The sequence below is a fragment of the Panthera tigris genome, chromosome B4 (genome assembly GCF_018350195.1).
Source record: "Panthera tigris isolate Pti1 chromosome B4, P.tigris_Pti1_mat1.1, whole genome shotgun sequence".
In the NCBI taxonomy this organism is placed as follows: Eukaryota; Metazoa; Chordata; class Mammalia; order Carnivora; family Felidae; genus Panthera; species Panthera tigris.
The window spans coordinates 27,556,561-27,579,581 of record NC_056666.1 but is presented as its reverse complement, the minus strand read 5'-3'; the positions used below and the strand labels follow the sequence as shown (position 1 = coordinate 27,579,581).

At 44.4% G+C, this 23,021-nt stretch overlaps 1 protein-coding gene and 1 non-coding gene across 2 annotated transcripts in view; one reads left to right on the top strand and one right to left on the bottom strand.

Moving 5' to 3' along the window:
- SVIL (supervillin) overlaps nucleotides 1–23,021 on the bottom strand; it is a 104,243-nt gene that overhangs the window by 31,087 nt on the left and 50,135 nt on the right. Inside the window, 4 exon segments of the mRNA XM_042991325.1 lie at nucleotides 494–580; nucleotides 671–760; nucleotides 2,852–2,999; nucleotides 15,577–15,706. Of these exon segments, the coding sequence (XP_042847259.1) occupies nucleotides 494–580; nucleotides 671–760; nucleotides 2,852–2,999; nucleotides 15,577–15,706 (455 nt within the window).
- LOC122240619 lies at nucleotides 9,268–9,374 on the top strand. The gene has a single exon (XR_006220398.1). It is a non-coding gene; the product is annotated as a U6 spliceosomal RNA (small nuclear RNA).

The window sequence follows — 23,021 nt, the reverse complement described above, 5'->3', positions numbered from 1 at the left end:
ACATCTATGCAGAAATCACTTGCAATAAGATATGTCAGCTGCTACATTATTAGAAACTGATATATACTATTTAAATTCCATCAGGCCTAAGATCATGTCGATTTTGTGTAATGCCTGCTTTCAAGTATAAGAGCCACATACCAAGTTCACAGTCCTGACTGGATGACATCCCAAAGATTGAGACTCAGAAGCCAACCTTATCGGGGGTCCCCAATCTAGTACATTATGAAGTGAATCAGACCTTGGTAACCCAATCATTCTTGACTTCCTTTTTAACATGATAAGAAAGATCATGCTTTCGCTATTAATTGATGAAGTCAAGTCGAAAGAAGACAATTTAGCTGAGAAGAAGAAGCAATCAGATTTGTGATTTGGAGATTTTGAGAGAGGAGCAGGGGTGTTTTTTAGGTTTCCTTAGCTGCTCATTGAAATCTGCACCACAGAGTGCTCTAAGCATGAAAACCGAAGCTTCCCTCCAGCTTCTGGTATGTACCTTTGTTATTCAGCCTTCTTAGAAAGGTTTCCAGTCTGTCCAACTTCAGGTCCGATTCCAACTGCATGTCTGGTCTGGCTTCGATATCTAGGCAAGCGGAAACCATCCATGAGAGCTGCGACTCGCACTCTTCTGATCTGAGACCCACAGGTACAATTGGGTACCTCAGTGACTTACCTTCCAAGGGTTTAGACACTGGCGTGGTGCCCCTCGTTTTATTGCAAATAGGAGATGCCACTGGAGTTATGGCAGTGGGTGATGCCAAACCTGTAGAACATCAAAGGGGCGATTTAGTATCTCTGGATCATTTCTGGAGATTCCTAGGACCCTGCTGGCTATTAGTCCCAATGTAGATTTTACAACTTCTAGAACTTACACACATGCGCGGATGTGCACGCACGCGTGCATTCGGCAGGTGCCATGACTATGTAGGACCACTGCAAATGTGGATAGAATTTTATAGTTTCTAGGGACTATAATAGGTGAGAAGCTACTACAATGAGGACATGTGAGAACATATGCCCATAATCTGTAAATGGAATAAGAGTGTACAAGAGGCATCAGAATATACTTGAACAAACGGAGTGGTGGGTTCTGAAGCCCCTTTGAGGCAGTGGAGGTGGTTCAAGAGGAAGTATATCTGCACCGTGTCCCATAGAAGAAGTGGAGAATGGGCCGTGTCACAGTAGCGGGCTCATGGCCCCTCACACTGGAGTTTTCCCGCAGGCGGGGATGCGGTGGGGGCAGTGTGGCCTTTGCGGCATCCTTCGGAGTGTGATTTTATTGAGCAATAGCCCAAGGAGTGCTAACCTTTTAGAAGAAAGACACAGAAGAGGTTACACTTAAATTGATTTATGATTGTTGAAGGGTCACATCCATCTGGGGTGTGGCTGGGAACTAGCGATATGCTTTCACATCTATTTACCAAGGAGCAGAGTGGGGAATCTTTTAAGAGTATAAAGGTGGGGCGCCTGGGTGGCTCAGCCGGTTAAGCATCCAACTTCGGCTCAGGTCACGATCTCATGGTTTGTGAGTTCAAGCCCCACATTGGGCTCTGCACTGGCAGTATGGAGCCTGCTTAGGATTCTCTCTCTCTCTGCCCCTCCCCCACTCTAACTCTAGCTCAAAAAAAAAAAAATATATATATATAAAATATATAAAATATATAACTAGCTCCAAGATAAACTATACATATATACACACACATATGTACATATATATATACATACATACGTATATGTATACGTATGTATATATATATATATATGTACATATGTGTGTGTGTGTGTGTGTGTGTGTGTGTGTGTGTGTGTGTGTGTATGGTGTAAAGGATGAAAGAAAGAGATTCCAGCACAGAGAAGGTAACTGGTTGGGACAAGAAACCTTAAATAAAGGCAAAGATGAGCACTTTGTTCCTCGCCTAGGTAGAAGGGATTGATAAGGAAAGGAACCAGTGCATTTACGGAGAACAGACTGAAATGTTAACGTTCACAGTATTCACTTGTAATAAATATGAAATCGTCAGATGACATTGCCCTTTCAGCACCCCTCAGAGAACCGCATCTGGAGAATACGTAACTAGGTGCCTATCGCTTACAAGGAAAAATGAATGAATGAATTGCTCTGCTCCTTCCTCCTGTTAGCTGGAGAGGGATGTGGAACAGCATAAAACTTTCAATGAAAAATACTGCAATGTAGTTTAAAGTTTCAGTCTTAGGTGATATTCTAAAAGTGTTTCTCGGCAGGTACCTGTATTTACTTGATGATGTCAATAAAAATTTAAAAATTTACTTCAATAACCCGACCTGCCGCAGGTTTCTATCAGCGAGGAAGCAAACGTTCTTGAGAGATAATAAAGTAAAAGTTGGTATCACAGGCAGTACAGGTGCAGCTCGCCATCACCTACTAACAGGATGCACAGGAGAGGAAGAGTCCCTTAGCACAGAGACCACGAATGCTGAAGGGAGCAGAGGGGCCCCAACTCCTGGAAACCTGGCCCTCTGCACCATCGGGGCGCCCCCTGCCATCCGTTCAGGCAGCCGCACAAGAGCTCCTAGCAGTGGGACATCTCTATCCCAACTAAAGACCAGGGTTTTTCCTTAGGAGGGAGGACATGTAAATTTAAATGACACCAATAAGTCAGCCAGAGAAAAGACAGATATCGTGTTTTCACTAGGATGTGGAATGTGAGAAACTTAACAGGAGACCACAGGGGAAAGGGAAGGGGAAAAAATAGTTTAAAACAGAGAGGGAGGCAAACCATAAGAGACTCTTCAACACAGAGAACAAGCTGAGGGTTGATGCACACCCGAACCCACGCGCCCACGCGGAGCATGTCCACCCCTCCCCCGCTCTGACCTTTCTTCACCATCCTGCCGGCCACCGTGAACTGGGTGGAGTCGTTGGCTGCTCCTTTGCCTTTGGTCTTCCAGGCTTCTTCTCTCACAGTGATGAGGTGCTTCCTCTCTTCGATAGTCATCTGGCTCTCCCGACTTTCTGTGACCCGCTGTTTGTAAAGTGTACCGGGGAGGAAAGGGGAGAGGGAAATGACAGAGACGTGAATCTTAGCAGGTGGCATCGCGTGAGCCGAAAGTCAGGCAAACAAACAGGAGGGCTACACTCTCCACAAACGTCTGTCACCGTTCTATCGGAAACAGGTTTGGCTTCCCTACTTCCAGCTTGGGTCAGAGATCGCCATCAAGGACAATGAAAATTTAGGTTAAAACTGTGATTTTTTTCTTTTTCCCACTCGTTTGTTTGGAATACTGGAACACCAAAATGATACTTGGGAAAAATCAACAAAAATAGACTGTCTTCGTGCCATGAATTTCCCAGGGTTTTAAAGTTGCTCTGTTCTGGGCCGCCTAGGTGGCTCAGTTGGTTGGTTAAGCGTCCGACTTGGGCTCAGGTCATGATCTCATGGTTCACGAGTTCGAGCCCCGCACCAGGCTCTGTGCTGACCGTTCAGAGCCTGGAGCCTGCTTCGGATTCTGTGTCTCCCTCTCTCTCTCTCTGCCCCTCCCCCACTCACACTCTGTGTCCCTCTCTCTCTCTCAAAAATAAACATTAAAACAATTATAAAGTTGGTATGTTTTACCTAGCTAAACTTGGCTGATTAGGAAATTTTATCCATATATAGTCACAAAACACATGGTCAATCCAGAAAATCTCATCCACTTGAGTTCATGAGGAACACGGTCAATTATGAAGGAGAGAAAGCTGATTAGGAATAAAGTATGCTACAAGAGGGTTTTCTGGAACTCAGCATGCTTTTTCTGAGACAACTATGTTACATGGGCAGCTAGGCAGGTCAGCCCATGAAAGTGACTTTTAGGCCCTAGTATATCTGACATTGAGGATAAATTGTACTATAGACATAATCTACATATAGAAAAACATTTCCACCTAAAAAATATTTTCAAAAGCTTCTAACTGAAAGATACCTGCCTCTTCAGTTTCTAAGCCACTGAACTCATTTGGTCTGGGGGAAAGAGGCTTAGGGGGACTGAGGGAGGCCGGGCTCAGGACACTCGGGGCCAGTGCAGGGGAAGGGGTCGGCCAGGGACAGAGGGTGTGGATGATGGTGGTGGGGGACACTGGGGCGGGAGGCCTTCAGTGGTGGTAGGACAGAGTTTGCTTTCCCTTCTCCTCCTCCGTGGTGCTCTCCTCTCACCAGCAAACCCCTCTCCGAGAGCGACTTGGAATTAGGGTCCTTGCGCAAATCATGAGTGGGAAAGTTCAAGAGAAGTGTTTTTAAATTTTTTTGACAATTTGTTTTGATAAAATTGGAAATGTATCCAGTGGCAGGGGGTATGGGCCGGGGAGAGAAGCAGGGGCAGGTGCTGTGGGAGCAAGTGTTGGGGAGGGCAGAGAGGAAAAGCCTCCTCCCAAGCAGAAGGAGCTTCCCTCGCTGGCTGTCCGCCCCAGGATGGCTCCCACGGCAGGGGTTCTAACACTGGCGTGGCCTCCTGGCTTTGTGCATTTGCTTTCACCTCAGCCTTTTCTCAGACCCGAGGTGTGCCCTTCCTGCCGGGGCCTTTGCTTGTAAGCTACAGATAAGCTTGCCTTCGCCTCTGCTGGCAGTCTCCCCAGCAACTCTTCCCTTGTGGGAAAACCGGGAGACCCCCAGGGGCAGTATGTCAGATTCTGTCCCTCCACACAGCCCATCCCACTGTGGCCAATTAGCTTCCGTTAACTGACCAGCAGAAAATAACTTCCAGATTCATTCAGCAAGAAAGCAGAGATGGGCACAGTTCATCCTCCTCAAACACTGGAATAATGGAGGCTGATGCAGGAGAGGGTTCCTTCCCTCCTGTCCAGAAAAGATGTACATAAAACCACATCTGCCCTGACAACATATGGTTTCAGCCATGAACATGGACTTGTCCAACATCTAGTTTGTGAATCTTTTGTAGACGTCTTCTACAGAGCAATCACTGCCAGAAGGGATTTTGAGATCCTTGGTAATTTAGGTTAAAAAAAAAAAAACACACCCTTTTCCTGAAGAGATAGGACAACTAAAAGCAATGCCTGATCCTGGCTTGGATCCTAGACGGGGTGGGGTGGGGACTAAAAGGGACATGGTTGGGGTGGAAGGTGGGGGGGAACGGACACAGTTGGAAATGGGCTGTGGATTAAACATTGCATCAGTGTTGAATGTCCTCATCTGGATCACATTACTGTGGTTATGGAAGTAAGCCAGACTGAGTATATGCCCCCAAATCTCATACATTGAAACCTAAGCCCCCGTGTGACGTATTAGGAGGTGAGGCCTTTGGGAGGAGTTGGGTCATGAAGGTGGAGCCCTCCTGAAGAGGAGTAATGCCCTTATAAAGGACACCCCACAGAGCCCCCCTGCCTCTTCCACCATGTGAGGACAGCCACCATGTGAGGAGCAGATGGTCGTCCAAGAACCAGCGAGAGGGCTCTCAGTAGACACTGAATCTACTGACACCTTGATCTTGAACTTTCAGCTTCCAGAACTGTGAGAAATCAATTTCTGTTTATAAGCCACTCAGTATATAGTGTTAGGGTAGCCCAAACTATCTATCTATCTATCTATCTATCTATCTATCTATCTATCTATATCATGTATATGTATAGGAGACAGAAGGGGACAGGAGGAAGTCAGCAGTGGGGGCTGGGGTTGAGGGAGGAAAGGAGACATGAGTGGGGGCAGCCAGAAAGTGCCAACAGTTGGTGGCTTTGGTAAGGAGATGACAGTGCCCTATCACAGTAACTTTTTTTTTTTATCAGTTTTAAATTTTATCCAAATAAAATATTATCCAAAAGTTAAAAAGCCTTTTCCTTCACTTTCCCACTCATGACTGGGGGGATGACCCTCATTCCAAGAAGTCTCTCAATCACATACCCTTATTAAATAAACTACGCCAGGAAGACCTCGTCAAAATTCAAAAAAGATAATATGTTTTCTTTGACAATGAAGTTTCAGGAATGAATTTTAATCAAATCAATATAGCACTTGGCTTAAAGCATTTCGAAAAAGCATATGAAGCACCAAGAAAGTTTGCTTCTCCAAAGACCCAGATATCACCAGTTCTGGTGAACTTGGTGACACATCTCCAAAGTTCTGGGTGTGGTTCATGACTCAAAAAAATGGCATCCCCGAATCAACAACTCCATCTCCCAAAGCGCTCAGATTCCCCTGGAGCTTCTGGAAGAACGTGGTGGATATGAGCCCTGGAATGATACAGCTGTTGTAGGACTTAAAGCTTCCAGTAGTTTGCCGTATCTTTATTATGGAGTATTTTTTTTCACTCCCTTCTCAATATTAAGATTAAATGTAAAAGCTTTTGCCTCTCTAAAAGTTTTATTTTAACTTTGCCAGTTAGTGAAATTGGTTTAGGGTCCCTACTTGCTTTATCTGACTTCAGATGGCTCTAATGGGGTATACAGTTTATTGATTCACTGAAAAAATACAGTTTCTCAAAAGTTGCTATTAAACTTTGAACTCAAAATGTGAAAACAAGATACACATCTTTGTCCATTTACTTTTTTAGCTTTAAATTTCATTATTGTCTTGTCTTGGTTTTCCCTTCTAAGGTTTTTTTCCTTGTTTAGAGAAGGGCGTAGTATTGTATCCTAATAAGTATTGTACCATTTTCCAGGCTTGTGTAGATTGGCTGGAATAGTGAGAGAATTGGGGAAGAAAAGGAATAGAAGCCCACTTGCCTTGTCCTTCACTCTTTCAAATGCAGATCCCATGAAGGTGGTGCCCTGACATGGAGACAGGGAGGGGAAGGAACAGTGTGTGTGTGTGTGTGTGTGTGTGTGTGTGTGTGTGTATAGAAGGCAGTGTAACAAGCGAAACAGTTGGGAAGCAAGGCAGGTCTTAGGGATGGACAGAGATTTGGTAGTACACTGCTTGAAATTATGTAAAGAGTCAATCTGCAAGAATGTTTTCAGGTTATGGCACTATTCTGTATACCTACTGAAAATGCCTAGTACAAATCTTCCCACATGTTGCTGACAGGTGATAACGGTAAGAAACAGATCTACCACGCTTTAATAGGATTACTACTCTCCCATTAACACAATTAGAGAGCTTCATGGTTAGGAAATACTGTGATCTGGCTTTTAAATTTTTATCTTATTCACATCTAGTTAAACTACAGTGTTGGAAGAAATTATAAGAGCACAGATGAAGTAGTAAAAATAAGGCAAAGTAAAAAATCAGTACTTCTTGCTTTTAAAAAATGCTATCACCATTTCGAATTCTGTGTACTGTTAAAAGAAATATGACTTTGCCCCCTCCTTTGGTGATTTCAGTACCTCATTAGTGCATGCAGCCTCAAGTGGCCTGAACAAAATATGAAAAAGACCACAACTAGGCTTAGACCTCAAAGTAACCATAACGTGGTCTTGCCACATCTACCAGGGACTAAGATGAAGGGAGGGGAATACAGGGAAATCTTATTCTGGTACAGTTGGGAGGCATGTGAGGAAGAAGAAAATGTGTGTTAAAGCCCAACAAAGAGACAAACAGTCCATTTAGACAGAACGTGTGTGCTGTTGTAATGCTCTGTTTTCTTTTCTGAGCCTCTGCATTAGTGAACACAGATACCAGGACTGCAGGAGGAAAGGAGTCTCAGAGAACACTGATAAGCTAATGCTAAAAGGTTGGTACATAAAATATTTATCTGGGAAAGTTGTCAAGATACAAAAATATAGATTTTTAAGCCTATTTTAATGTTGAAGTGATTAAACATAAACTACCTGTGGTAAATGGCATTTTTCTTAAAACTTAAAAATATATGGAGAGATATCCCATGTTCATGGATTGGAAGCTGCAATATTGTCAAGATGCGAGTTCTTTCCAACTTCTTACAGATGCCAGTTCTTCCTACAATTTGGTACAATTTCAGTAAAAATCCCAGCAAGTCACCTTGTGGATTCTGACGAACTGATTCTAAAGTTTATATGGAGAGGGAAAAGATCCAAAATAGCCAATACAATATTGAAGGAGAAGAATGAAGTTGGAGGACTGACCCTACCTGATTTTAAGATTTACTGTAAAGTTACAGTAATCAAGAAAAAACCAAACAGATAAATAGATCAATCCCACCTGGGTGGCTCAGTTGATAAGCATCTGATTCTTGACTTTGGCTCAGGTTATGATCTCACAGTTTGTGGGTTCAAGCCCCACATTGGGCTCTTTGCTGACAGCATGGAGCCTGCTTGGGATTCTGTCTCCCTCTTTCTCTGCCCTTTCCTCACTTGCTCCCTATCTCTCTCTCTCTCAAAAAAAAAGGGGGGGGGGAGGGAAAGAGCCCAGAAATACATTCATACAAATATACTCAACTAATCTGTGAAAAGTCCAAGGCAATACAGTGAACATAAGACAGTCTTTTCAACAAGTGGTTCTAGAACAACTGGACATCCACATGAAACTAAAAAAAAAAAAAAAAGAAAAAAAAAGAAAGAGAGAAAAAGAATCTAGACACAGACTTTACATCCTTCACAAAAATTAACTCAAATGAATCATAAATCTAAATGTAAAATGCCAAACTATAAAATTTGTAGAAGATAACATAGAAGAAAACTCTAGATGACCTTGAATTCAACGATGACTTTCTAGATGTAACACTAATGAAAGAATTGATAAACTGAAATTCACTGAAATGAAAAAGCCTTTGCTCTGTGAAAGCCACTGTCAAGAGAATGAGAAGACAAGCCACAGACGGAGAAAAAATATCTTCAAAAGACACATCTGATAAAGAAATGTCATCCAAAAATATACAAAGAACTCTTAACACTCAACAATAAGAAAACAACCGATTAAAAGACGGGCAAAGATCGGAACAGACATCTCACCAAAGAAGATCTATGGGTGGCACACAAGCATATGAAAAGGTGTTCCAAATCATATGTCATTGGGACATGTCATTGCAAATTCAGACACCTGTGAGATACCACCACACGCCCATCAGAATGGCCAAAATCCAGAACACTGACAAGAGCAAGTGCTGGGAAGGATGTGCAGCAACAGGAACTCTGGGGTTTTTTTCGCTGGTGGGAATGCAAACTTGGGTACAGCCACTTTGTAAGACAATCTGGCAGTTTCTCACAAAACTAAACATACTCTTACCATATGATCCAGCAACTGTGCTCCTTGAGACCCAGATGAGTTGAAGATCTATAGCTACACAAAAACCTGCGTATGGATATTTATAGCAGCTTTACTCATAATTGCCAAAACTTGGAAGCCACCAAGATGCCCTTCAGCAAGCAAATGGATAAATAAACCGTGGTACGTGCTCGCTTCGGCAGCACATGTACTAAAATTGGAACGATACACAGAAGTTAGCATGGCTCCTTGTGCAAGGATGACACACAGATTCATGAAGTGTTCCATATTTTTAACCAAACAAACTGTGGTACATCCAGCGAGAATATTATTCCGGATTAAAAAGAAACAGGCTATCAAGTCATAAAAAGACATGGAGAAACTCAAATGCATATTACAAAGTGAAAGAAGCCGGTCTGAAAAGGCTACCAACTCAATGATTCCAACGATATGACATTCTAAGAAAGACAAAAGCACAGAGACAGTAAAGAAATTGCCAAGGATTAGAGGGAGGGAGGTATAAACAGATGGAGTGCAGAGGTTTTTTAGGGCAGTGAAACTAGTCTATAGGACACTGTAATCAATGATGGATATACGTCACTATGCATTTGTCAAAATCTAGAGAATGCACACCAAGGCTGAACCCAGATGTAAACTATGGACACTGGGCAATAATGATGTGTCAATGTAGGTTCAACAATTTTAACAAATGTACCACTCTAGTGTGGGATGTTGGTAGTGGGGAAGGCTATGTGTGTGTGTGTGGGGGGGCACAGAAGGTATATGGGAAATCTCTGTACTTTTGGCTCAATTTTGCTGTGAACCTAACACTCCTTAAAAAATAAAGTTTATTTAAAAAGTGTATAGATGTGTGTGTGTGTGTGTGTGTGTGCAATATACAAAATTTATATTTAAAGAGTTCAATGATACATCTTTTCTTTTAAAGTTTAATATGACTTATTTAGAAGAAACCATCCATCCCTGCTCCCCCTTAGTGACAGAACGGCAGGTTTGCTCCAGATTTCGGCCTGTCTTTTGGGGTGGACACTGCTGTCTGTGTGGGGCTGGCCTCTCACAGATCAGAATTCTCAACTCCAGAGGAGCCTAGGAGAGTTAAGGAAGAGGCTGCCTTGGGGAGAAAAATGGACAGATTCCATTGTGAAGATGTCAAGAAGTAGCAGGAGGGCTCACCAGGCACCTCTCTCTGACAGCACTCTGTCCCTCTCGTATTTGCAACGAGGTCTTTGTGCCTCTCACTCAAAGACCTGTTTTGTCGTCACTAGTCCTGACGGAACAGTATAGTATAGTCATGAGATTTTTAGATGGAGGACGCCTTAGAGGTCTGAAAGTCCCCATTCCGATGAGGAGACGGAGGCCCGCAGAGGGAAATGGCTAGGTAAGTTCCCTCAGACTGTTGGAGGCGAGAATCTTGGATTCGTGACAAAGCGGATGCAGGCACTTTTCACAGCTATTTTGACACCAGGGACATTCCAAGGGGGAATAAAAACCAACCACTGGTATTTCTGGCTTTAAACATCATCATGTATTATGTACCAGCAGGATTATTCAGCCCAAGCCAGGTCTCCCTTCTGGGGTGGGGCTCAGATGAGGTACTGTGAAGACAGAAGGTAAGGGGGCAGGAGGTCTGTGCTTCCTCCTTTCAGGAGATGACTGCAAGCAGTTCCTGTCAGAATAGCCTCTTCCTTGCTCTGTCTTCCTCTCAGGCCCGTCCACACTCAACTGCCTCCACCACACCTTCCCTTACCAAGCTAAGCAAGATGGCAGGGCTCCTGAGTGGGAGCTGGAACACTCTGGTAAGTTCCTTGGGCTCCTGACTTGACTTAGAATATAATGCTTGGAGATTAAAAGGGGAAATTTTCCTCTTACACCAGTTCCGTGATTATGAGGTGAATTAATGCCATCAAGTCTAAGAGTCTGACCCAAGGATGTGAAATGTGTGACAGACTGTAAATATATGAAGATCTGATCCCGCGCTCTCTCGCTCGCTCTCTCTCACACGCACACGCAGAAACACAAACACGCACACCGAAATGCTGCAAGGGAGTTACTTCTCCAAACAAAACAAGTTCTTCCCTACTGCTCGGAAATTGCAATGAGGCTTAAAATGCGTAGGCTTTTCCTCACCTGATTAATAGATACAAAAGACAGGTATTTATGGGCAGCAGGTATAGCAGGAGAATAAGTAGAAGCATATACAGGTTCCTATAGAGCAAAGCAAGAGGATTAGAGGTGAAAAGAGAAGGTTTATCAGAGCAGGGTGGGGAAGAGGAGAGACAAAAACAAGGATTTCTTGGACAGAATGTTAATTTACTCATTGCAATTTCAGCTCTCTTTTCAAGAGAGTCCTTCCCGTTTGTTTTCTTAGAATGCTAACATAAATCCATACGAGCACAGTAAATACACCCGAGTCAGGTCTGTGCTGTAATTAAATGAGTTAACGACAAGATTCCTGCAATTTATATGGTAACTCGGTTACGGAGAGGGGAACCAGGACTTTAATGGACAGCTTTAGCATTTAACGTAAAATATCTCATTTGAAGTCGTTTCCAATTTTTCATTCTATGATTTAAAAAAAAAAAAATTAAAGTAACAACAGGATAGCTCTCTTCTCTGGATAGAGGCAGCATCTTGCCTCGGGGTAAAAAACCAAACACGAGGGCCTCAGAGGGAACCATCACTGATGAGATTACATGTGGTGAGGTAGACGTAGAATTCTGGCTGTCATCTAGAGGACACCTATGTTAGAGTCAGGCTTACCCAAAGCAGATTAGAAATGGCACTATCATCTGCAAATCCTCCTTCTTCCTACAGGTTAAAACAAATAGGAAACATTGCGGACTGCTGGAAGAGTAGGGTTGGGTTAAGGGTGTCACAATCATTTTCAAGGATTTTGTGCCTGGGTTCCATTAGATGCATGCGCATGCTCACACACACAGTCAGGTGGCCCAAACACCAAGTAAACTCACATTCCATCAGTGGGATGAGAATCTTTAATTTGGAGGTCATACCATCAGCCTTTTCTCTCCCTCCTCCCTTAGGCCTTTCAATGGACTGTTTCCTGAATTGTGATTTGGAATTTCAAAGGCAGCAGACAATTAGACCCTGAATTGGCAGATCTACCTTCCTTGAATCTTCAAGAACGTGCCCTGGGGACATTATAGGTCTCAGCTTGATTTCCCCTGACCTGAAACTATAGAGCGCAGCTGGATATCCAGTCCGTATCTGTGACTCAGACATAGAGCTGGATGGTGATGGCAAAGTCTATAAAGGCATTTTATTTCCTGGAAAAAGTCTGATATACTGGATGATTATCTTAACAAACCGCATGGGACTCACTATCTGCCTTAAGGTCAAGTATGCCAAAATGAGGTTGAGATTTAGAGTAATTACTCGATAAAAATAAATACATGCAACTGAGCTGTAACAGACAGACACTTTGCATTATTTTTCTCGCTCTTTGGATGGAATGAGTTACCCTGGAAGAAACGGTCTCCAGATCAGGTTCAAGTGCACACATTCCATACAGTGTGGACCAGGCCAAATCTAGAAACCAAATGGCCTTCTCATCTTCAGAACTCATTATAGATGTTGCAAAAGCAAAAATGTCTAAGTCAGGTTAGCACTGCCCTAGACTAAACCAAAAACGGGAGAAAGAAGAGAGAAGAGTGGCCTAGAGAGAGGAAGGGAAAGAAAGAGGAGAAAGAACCCAGATTGGTTGTTACAGGAAATGAGAGAGTCAGCCATGTAAACGATTGGTGCTCGGAAGCTCCAAACCATCAATCCTGATTCTGGGGGAATAAATTTGGAAAGCTGAGAACTCCTATTAAGTTACAGATTCTCTGAGACATGACTAGTCTTTTACTAGGGGAAGGAAAACTCTACCTTAGTTCTCCAAATCTATTCATGGACTAAAAGAATATTTTCTTACCAGATAGGATCCCAAAGGAGATGCTGGTTAGAGCAACCACAGATTGGTTTCGTTTGAGGACAAACTCTTTGACAGAGACAAAACACTTACAGATTTTTAAGGCATCCTTTCACATTTTTTTTAACGTGGTTCCTAGACAATCTAAGATCACTTATGTTGCTCACATTCTATTTTTATTGGACAGCAAGGATTTTCAGAGGGGCAATGGCTGTGATTTCTAGACAGTCCTGTCTCTAGTTCCTGTCTCCTCTGCATTTCCACAGGCTGCAGCTCGTGGGACTGCGCTTACGACACCCAAAAGCTGGAGGAGGGCAAACTGTAAAAGGATCGGCACCCAGAAATTATGTGCCCTTCATGAATGCACAAACTGTGCCGCAAGTGATGCCTTGACTCTATAACCAGCCCCCTTCGTGTCTTGGTGTTAAAGATGGAAGGTTCCGGAGCTTGCTCCCCTTTGCAGAGCTCTCCGGCAGCAAGCCTAGATCCAGCCCATGCAGCAAGATCCCATCGGCATGCACCAGGCAGCATGAACGTCCTTCTCTCTCTGGGGCAGGATTCAGACACCCGGCAAGTGGTGGTGTCTCTCAAGGACTCCTCAGCTGTGGGGGGACTGCCTGAAGACAGAGTAGGCTCGAGGCACCTCACATCTAAGCCCAGCGAAGGTGTGACTGAAATATACTGCCAGCCCTTGGGAAGAAAAGAAGCCAAGGGCTTATCAGGGGCCATGTGCAAACCACTTGACCTCAACAGAACTTGAGATTTCCCAATGTCTGCCACAAAAGCCTAAAATAGATCGGCTTATTTTAACTTCAAAGAGCTTACCGTCTCAGGCCAGAGTGAACTAGGTCACTGAGGAGGAGGAGGAGGAGGAGGAGGAGGAGGAGGACGAGGAATAGTGAGTTCACTACTGCTGCAGAATCTGCAGCGTCCAGGAGCCCAGAGACATCCCTGCACACATGGGCCCCAGGCACACTTAGGGCCCCAGTGCTTCTGTTGACTGTATTTCCACCCCCAGGGCTACCCTACCCTGCTTACGACTCTTGCCTTCTGAAAACCTTAGCCAGGTGTGAGGCAGTTCAGATCTTACCCCCTACGCTCACAGCCTTCTGGTGGTCACAGCTCAAATGATCCCCCAATCTCCCGCAATCCCCCAATGCGATAGGGCTCTTATCGCATTCACTCCTCACAAGGACTCCAGCTGGCCATGTGCACAATAGCTCTGTTTGAACTTCTGCCTGGCCATAGGGGACTGTCAGCTCCTATGGCTCCTTTGCATCTTCCAAAAGGACCAACAGGAGGTGAGTGTTAAAGTCTTTTGAAGCGGTGATTTCAAAACCCTTTTAGATAAAGTTTGTGGGCAACAGGGATACGATCGAAGGACCCTGGCTGTTTTTTCCATTTCAGGATCTCATTCTTGAAATCCAAATTTCACACCTACGCTTTTAAATATCCAGCTGAATTGGAGAACTTTACAAATGGCTGAAATCACATGTCTTTAGCCATTATCTTTAATATCATATATGTCTCAAAAAAGGAAATATAAATTGTTGTTCCAATTTAACGTATGAAGACACACAGGTACCATATAAAGGAGTATCAGAGTTCCTGCCTCACCGTCCTGCATGGATGCTTCCCTTTCATGTAAGTTTCTGCATGCATAAAGGCCACATTCACTACTCCCCTCTGCCACAGATGCTAAGTTGTTTTAGAACTAAAGGAGGTACAGGTGATCGTCCTGTTGGAAGTGGTTTTTTTGTTTGTTTTTCATTTCTGTTTGAAGACTTTTAACACTAGAAGTTGGCCAGAGGACGTGTCACACGTGGCCACCTTGCCTCCAGCCAGCACATGCATTTACAATCGTAGGGCCAAGCAACAGGAAAGTTACCGTCCGCTTTGAAAGTGTGCACTAACTCGTCAAAAGCTGGTCATCATTACACTCATAATTTAACAGTTCATCACTGCTTTTCCATAGGACATGCTTGCCAGTATCGATAACAATGTATTACTTGATTTTATTTAAACTTGTAACATAGGTTGCTGTACATCCTCAACAAAAGGCACACCGGCTCACTGTAAAACATGCTCAGGATCACGAAAATAAGTACGCACTGACCACCGTCATGTCCTTGTTCTGGGTGCGTGGGTTTTAAATCTCAGTGTGGCGCATTCGAGTCCACATTTGATATGCCAACTTATAAACTGCTAGTGGTCGATTAAAGACTTTCATTACAAAGGTTTTAATAACATTGTAAAGTCAGACTGCGTTTCAGGAAGGTTTTAAACCGAAGTAAGAGTACACACTTCAAAATGTAGGGACTTGCTTGCGGACGCCTTATGTATGCAGTGCTCTCACCAGTTTGATAACATCTCAAGCCTTTACCTTTTGATCAATTTCAGCTGCTGTGTGACAGGTGCACAGTGCGAACCCAAAAGGCAAGACAGTGTTTCACAGGGTGGTAATTAGTCAAGGTATGCATGCTCGCCTATCTGATGCACGTCCAGGCATGATGTTAGTTGAGTGCTTTTCCCGAACACGTAAAGCATTACCTTCTTCTTGAGGGACTGTTCCGTTTCTTGTACGTGCAGGCCACCGGCGATAGACGCTTTGCCATACTCCTGCTTTCTGCTAAGTCTGTTTTTCCAATCCTCTTCACCGCTTTTCCTCAACAGTGCTAATCTGAGGGGAAAACACGCCAACCAAAAGGGGTTCAGCACCACACTCTTACTTGTAACAGAACCATAATTTGGGTCAGTTAGAAGTCTTTGGTCAATACGTGACCACAGCTACTGAATTTTAATCTTTTTGAATTTCATTTATCCTGAAGTAAGTTATGCCTGGAAAATTAACATAACCATTCCCTTTTCTAAGATGCACCCCCCCCCCCCAAATTTTAAGTTGATTACAATGCAAACCTGAAATCTCACTTGCCAGATAAAGATGCTTCATCATTCTACCAAAGGAATCTCTGTGTTTTTCCCTTGCCCTTACCCTGAGAGCAAAGAGATTAAGGTAACCATCCCCAGAGAAAAATGTCTTCTAATGACCCCTTCTGGTCACTTGGTAAAATAGCATTTAATGACTACAGCTGGATTGGATAGTACTCCTTTGCAGAAAACACAGCAGAAATGGGTTTCAAAACTAAAAGCTATAAAAAATTAACCATCGTCTTGTACCTTTCAATAAAAGGCAAATGAATGTTTAAGATTTTCTTCTCTTCCTGTACTCTAAGCCTGTCCTTTTCCTCCAAATGCACTTGGTCTTTCGAATCTATCTTCTAAATACAGAAACTGTTCTCTACAAACCCATTTTTGAAAAATGATTACTCCAACTTTCCTCCTGGGGAAAGCCACATACAAAAAAAGAATCTAATTAATTGAGATTTTTACCTAACCTACTTTAGCTCAACTCTGGTGTAACTTGATATGGAGCTGCCTGGATGCTACAATCTGTGAAAGGCTATTTTCGTGAGCATGAGGCTGTTTTGGCTCACTCCCCTACGATGAACGAAGCAGTCTTGGGCATTTAAGTTGGACAAACATGGGAAAGATAAAAGGGAAAAATGTGGTTATCGTTAAACTCATTTGAGCTGATGCTCAAACAATTTAAAGACTGGGGAAAAAAAAGGATTTAGACCCCTTTTGCTCTCTGCAGAGCCTGCCCAGCCAAGTCTTTTAAACATCCTAGTGCACGTGCATAACTTGCATATTTTAAAGCAGCACATCAACCCTAGCTTGGCCGTGAACTCTGGTCAAGTAGCCTTGCCTCCTTTCCGTATTGGTCATACTGGGAACTGGACTCAATGGTCTCTTAGGTCCCTTCTACTAATTTTCCTGACTCCACTAAATATTTGAATTGGAGATGGGATGAAATATATTCTGCTCCTCGATAAAAGTTTTTCTAAGCAAATAAAAAAGCAAACTTTCCAGTACTTGAATAAGAATCCACTTCCATCTACAAACTTATACACAATCATACCTTAACCTCAACTTGTCCATTCATTCAAATAACACAGGGTAAGCAACAAAGAAAAGAACTCCCCCAAAGGGGCAGAAGCTTCGAACTCTGGACCTATCCCTTACTCTTCCTTTTCCTTCCCTTCCCTTCCGCGATGCAACAGATAAGACCTCAAATGACCATTCTATAAAACTGATATAATGCCACTTATCAGTCTGTGATACTGTGATTTATAATGGGAAATATATACTTGGTTTTCATCAACTTTCTGGGCCTAGAGCTGCCGAAACCCTTGGAATTTCCTAAGTGATGAGAATGACAGAGGTGTCTATTAATCAGGTGCATTTGGGGAAGCACCTAAGGATGGGAACTGGTTGCCTCTAATCACAAATATTGATTAGAGGGGTGGGACTTTCAGTTTCACGCCCCCTGACTTCTGGAGAGGGGAGAGTGGCTGGAGGTGGAATCTCTCACCAATGGCCAATGATCTAATCGACTACGCCTATGTAATGATGCCTCTATAAACACCCAGAAGAATGGGGCTCAGACAGCTTCTAGGTTGGTGGACATGCGGAAACTGGGGGAGAGGAGTGCGCTTGGCGAGAGCGTGGGGGCTCCACGCCCTTTCCCTATACCTGGCGCTATGATCTTCCATCTAACTCTTCTTGTGTTATATCCATCCATAATAAACTTGAGATCTAGTGAGCAAAACATTTATTTAAGTTCTGTGAGATTCTCTAGTAAATCAAACCCAAGGAGGGGGTCACTGGAATCTCCCATCTATAGCCTGTAGGGTGAAAAGCCCAGGTGACAACGTGGCCCTGTCACTGGCATCTGAAGTGTGTGTGTGTGTGTGTGTGTTGGGGGGCAGTCTTATAGGACGGAGCACTTAACCTGTAGAATCTGATGCCAACTCGAGGTACACAGCATCAGAATTGAGTTGAATTGTAGGACTCCTAGCTGGTGTCAGAGACACTTGGTGGTGGAGGAAAAAACCCACATTGGCGATGAGAGTCGGAATCGTACTCTCTAAGACAGTCCCCATTTGGCTAATGGTTTCAGTTAGCCCTACCTGCTGTGATCTGTGAGGTCTGACAGTACTCTGCATGCTACAAGGACTAGTTCATGCACTTAAATACAAATTCTCAATGCCTTCAGGTGTTTCCATCAGACTAGATAATGACTCATCTTTTCTCTAATTATTCTGAATGAGTCGGTTTTATTCTAATAAGAAAAAATAATAAAATCATGAAAAAATAATTAGGATTTGCATAGAGCTTTCGAAGGTTTCAAAGGGTCTATAAATGAGATTTTCAAAAAGGGGACATGCCAGTCCTCTTACACTCAAGTGAAGAAGTACTTCCAATTCACCATCTTGTGACGAGAGACATTCACCTCCCTGACATTCTTGCAAATTGGTCTCAGAGCCAGCTTCCGTGTCTTACTTCACCTTTGACACAGACCAGTAGTTATTCATCTTGTCCATCTACCTTTTTTTTTTTTAAGTTTGTTTATTTATTTTGAGAGAGAGAGAGAGAGAGAGAGAGAGAGAGAGAGAGAGAGAGAGAGAAAGAATATCCCAAGCAGGCTCTGCACTGTCAGTACAGAGCCTGACGACGCGGGGCTCAATCTCACAAACCCGTGAGATCATGACCTGAGCTGAAATCAGGAGTCAATGCTTAACCGACTGAGCCACCCAGCCTCCCATCTACCTTTTTAATCAGAGTTGATTCCAAATGAGTTGAGAGATTCTAAAACGTCAAATTCATCCTCGTGAGTTGGGTTTATGGGAAATAATGCACTACAGTCCTTGAGAACATTCTCACAACAAAGCTCCTGGGAATCCAGAGCAATGACAACATAATCCAAGTAACCATACGGTTTCCTCAGCGGCTGCTCTGAGCGATATAAACCTGACTTAGAAAAAAATCAAACTGTGGAATCTACAACCAGCTTATAGTCCACCTGACACTCTACTGCTCTACACAGCAACCTCAAAGAAACTGGTTATTGTCCCCGATGCGACGGACAAGGCACGAGTACACATACAGGCCAAGGATTTCGTTGACAGAGGTCAGGCTGTACGTCACTGGGGCAGGGTGATATGGTTCCTGTGCAGGGGTGCCCTGCCTCCCAATAGGTGGCTTGTCTCACTACATTAGTGTGTTAGCTGTCCAGACATGTTTTTGTCCTCATGTTTTAGAAACTGCAGAGTATTCTGGCTTGCTTATAATGTTCTTTTCTCCCCCTGGGATGGCCTTCAAAGAATTCCTCCATTCCAAAATCCTAAAATCTTACTTCTGGAAGTGCTGGCAGGGTCATCATCAGGAGTTTCCAAAGACTACAGAGTAACCAGAATACCATGGAAGAGACGGTGGTTCGATTCAGCGCACATGGTACTCGGACCCTGCCCTAGCTTGCAGAGTGCAAATGGCACTATGGGTAACTTACAAATAACACGCACTGAAACTTAAATGTATCATTCCTGTCCCTTCCGATTTCCTACTGGGTGTTCAACAAGCTGAGGAGGGCGGGAGACCTTTCCAAACACGTTCTCTCCTCCTGCGATCCCACGACCCTCCAGAGTCGGCGAGACCGCTATGCGCTGGCAGGGGCTGAGGCGTGAAACGTCAGGTCCTACACATGCCATAAATTACTGCCTATGCAATTCAAACGACTGTCAGCGCTTGTAACATCCGCCAAGTCCAAGCACTGTTTGCAGGGCTGTGATGTTGAGAGCCTGGGCATCTGCTTAGTCTGAGGTGGAGAGCCCAGTGAGTGGCACCGTGTTAGCCTATTAACCCCAAGGCCTGGCCAGGGGCCACCGCGCTGTGTGCTCGCCAGGCCACCCGGGGGGAAATGTCTGCCTGTCTTGCCACAGCCCACACTTTCTCAGCGGGGGACACTGGCCTGACGTGGCTGTGCGCAGCGGCCCTGGTCTGAGAGTCCTGCCTGATTAGAACGGGTTCTGCAGGCTCACAGCAGTCAGGGCTGGGTCAAATACGGGACAGGCAAACCACATGGCCCCTAATCTCATGTGGTTTTTCTCCTCCCCCTTTGAAAATGCCCCCTCATTTCAGACAATCACAGGCACCAGGCAGATTTCAGATAGGACTGACCGGCACTGATTAGTACTCGTATCCGATTTTGGTCTTGGCTAGTCTGCAGGCCGCAGGAGTGAGCTAGTGTGTCTTTCAAAAGGGGACAAATCAAAGATCAGAAAAGGAGGCTGCAAAGGAGAAACACACCTCCTGTCATAATTCTTACGTAAAGCTGGGGGCCCTCTGGTGGCTGAAATCTCCAGCAAGAGCCTCCAGTCCCTGCCGGGGAAGCATGGACACAGTCTCTGGCTGGTGGGGAGCAGGCCAAGGGTGGGTGGAGAGACGTGCAGGGGACTCTGCCGGCTGGCGAGAGGCGTGGGGCGCATTCTTCACCATTCCCGGGAGTTCAGCTAAGCCCTCACAAGACAGGATGGCTTTTTTGCCTTTTTTAGTAATCTCCTGAATACGAACACACAGATACCATTGCTTCAGTAACTGTGGAAAAGATTTCTAATAGCCTAGCGCACTTCTGAAGAGGTTTCAAAGGTTTTAGGCCTAAGGAACACACAATTTACTCGATTTATAATGTTTTTCAAAGAAGTACCCAACCAGGGATGATTTACACCCAAATCATTTAGGCAGTTACAAAACAGTGACTTTATTAATCCAGGGGCAAAAGCCAATTGTGTCCTAAGTTTTGTGTTAGTGACGGTTCAAACTCCATATTCTGGATATCAGCAAAGACGAAGAAAGAGAAGGAACTTTTAGGCATGTCTGCTTGAACCTCCAGCCTGCCCTAGAAAAGGGGAGCATATTGAGGATTTCCGGTAATTTCTTAGTTGCTACACTTTCCTAGGTCCTAGTTACTATGTACAAAGTGGGGATAACGCTGGCTCCCTGCTACGGCTGCCTTCAGCACTAATGAGGTAGTTAGTACATGAAAGATGCAGAGGACAGCACACGGCCCCGGGTGCTCCTCAGACCGGAGGCTCAGCACGCCCCCGTCCCGAGCAGAAAGGAGACGATTCACAAGGCAGAGGAGGCCAGAACTGCGTCCTCAGGGCTGCAGCTTTTTCGCAGAAGCGGTAAAGGAACTCTGCAAAGTCCAGTCTCTACTTCTTAAGAGTCGGAAATGGGAGTGTGAAACTGGAAATGAGCCACGAGAACACGTGCATTGAGAAAATTAACACAGGAGGAGGGCAAATCTTGCTGACCCTGCTGTCCGGCTAGCACTGGTGTCCTCCAGTCAATTTCCTAGCGAGACCACACACGTTAGCTGCCTGCAGGCCAGCGTGAGCGCACGGCAGTGTCACCCCGTCTACCATGGGGAAGGTGGGGACCAGTGCCTGCGCCTGTCGGTTCCCCGCGTGGGCCCTGGTGGCCCTGGGAGCCAAACCCCTCCTTTGGCAAAACGAGGCAGTCAGAAGAAATTACAGTAAGGGTTAAAAGTTCCATTTAGGGGCGCCTGCGTGGCTCAGTCGGTTAAGCATCTGACTTTTTTTTTTTTAATTTTTTTTTTAATGTTTTATTTATTTTTGAGACAGAGAGAGACAGAGCATGAATGCGGGAGGGTCAGAGAGAGAGGGAGACACAGAATCCGAAGCAGGCTCCAGGCTCCGAGCTGTCAGCACAGAGCCTGACGCGGGGCTCGAGCTCACAGACCGCGAGATCATGACTTGAGCCGAAGTAGGACGCTTAACTGACGAGCCACTCAGGCGCCCCAAGCATCTGACTCTTGATCTCAGCTCAGGTCATGACCTCACGGTTTGTGGGTCTGAGGCCCGCGTTGGGCTCTGCACTGATGGTGTGGATCCTGCTTGGGATTCTGTCTCTCCCTCTCTTTCCCTCTCCCTCCCCCTCTCTCAAAATACATAAATAAACTTAAAAAAAATTCTATTTTATGTGTCACCTCACAAAAGAAAAAGGGACACTCACATAATATATAAAGAGCATTCTTATTTTGAATGGGTCAAGCTTCATTCTCTCTTCTTTCTTAACAGAAGGGAGCGATCAGAGCCCCACTTAGGGAAAAACAATCACAGATGAATTATAAAGATACGCAGGTTTGCTTTTTCAGCAAAGTACAAATGAAAGTACTATCAAGATAAGGGGGAAAGGATCACTGGCAATATATTTTCTGTTAGCATAATTTGTGACAAGAATTGCTGCTAATAAAGTGTCCCCTCATCCTTTTTTTAAACAGTTATTTAAAAAAAACCGAAGAGCAAAAGTATTCTTTACTATCATGGTTCTCAACAGATCGGGGTCAGGAGTCCCTGGAGACTGAGAAGTTCTGTGTCCCACTAGCCAGATGGTGCCTGTGATCAACAGCTGGTTTTGAACCCACTTCCAGGGAGGTCACAGAAACCTCACAGCCATTCTTGAACTTGGACATCCGTGAGGTCCGGGTGGTTAAGCAACTGTGCCTTTACAGTCTCTCATATTTTCTACAAACGAGAACTCTACATTAAGATTAAAACTGCTTTCAGGGGCGCCTGGATGGCTCAGTCGGTTAAGCGTCCGACTTCAGCTCAGGTCGTGATCTCACGGTCCGTGGGTTCGAGCCCCGCGTCGGGCTCTGGGCTGTCAGTTCGGAGCCTGGGGCCTGCTTTGGATTCTGGGTCTCCCTCTCTGCCCCTCCCCCACTCACATTCTGTCTCTATCAAAAAATGAATAAACGTTAAACAAAATTAAAAAAAAAAAAGATTAAAACTGCTTTCAGAAAGACCCAGATAAACTCAGATTGACTAAAAATGGGCAGGTGAATCAAGAATTACTGCATAGTGGATAGACACAAAACGACATCGAAAGTCCTAAGTCCCCACCAGAGATGCGGAATCTACTTTATGAGCCTCTGTGAAAAATGGGAGCATAATGGTATGTTTCACTGGGATTTTATTCCAGAGATATTTTCTGATGTATAAAACGCCAGAACTTGTGGGTGAGTGATATTTCTCATTAATTCCCGTAAATGATGTCCCCTCCTTCTCACCCAG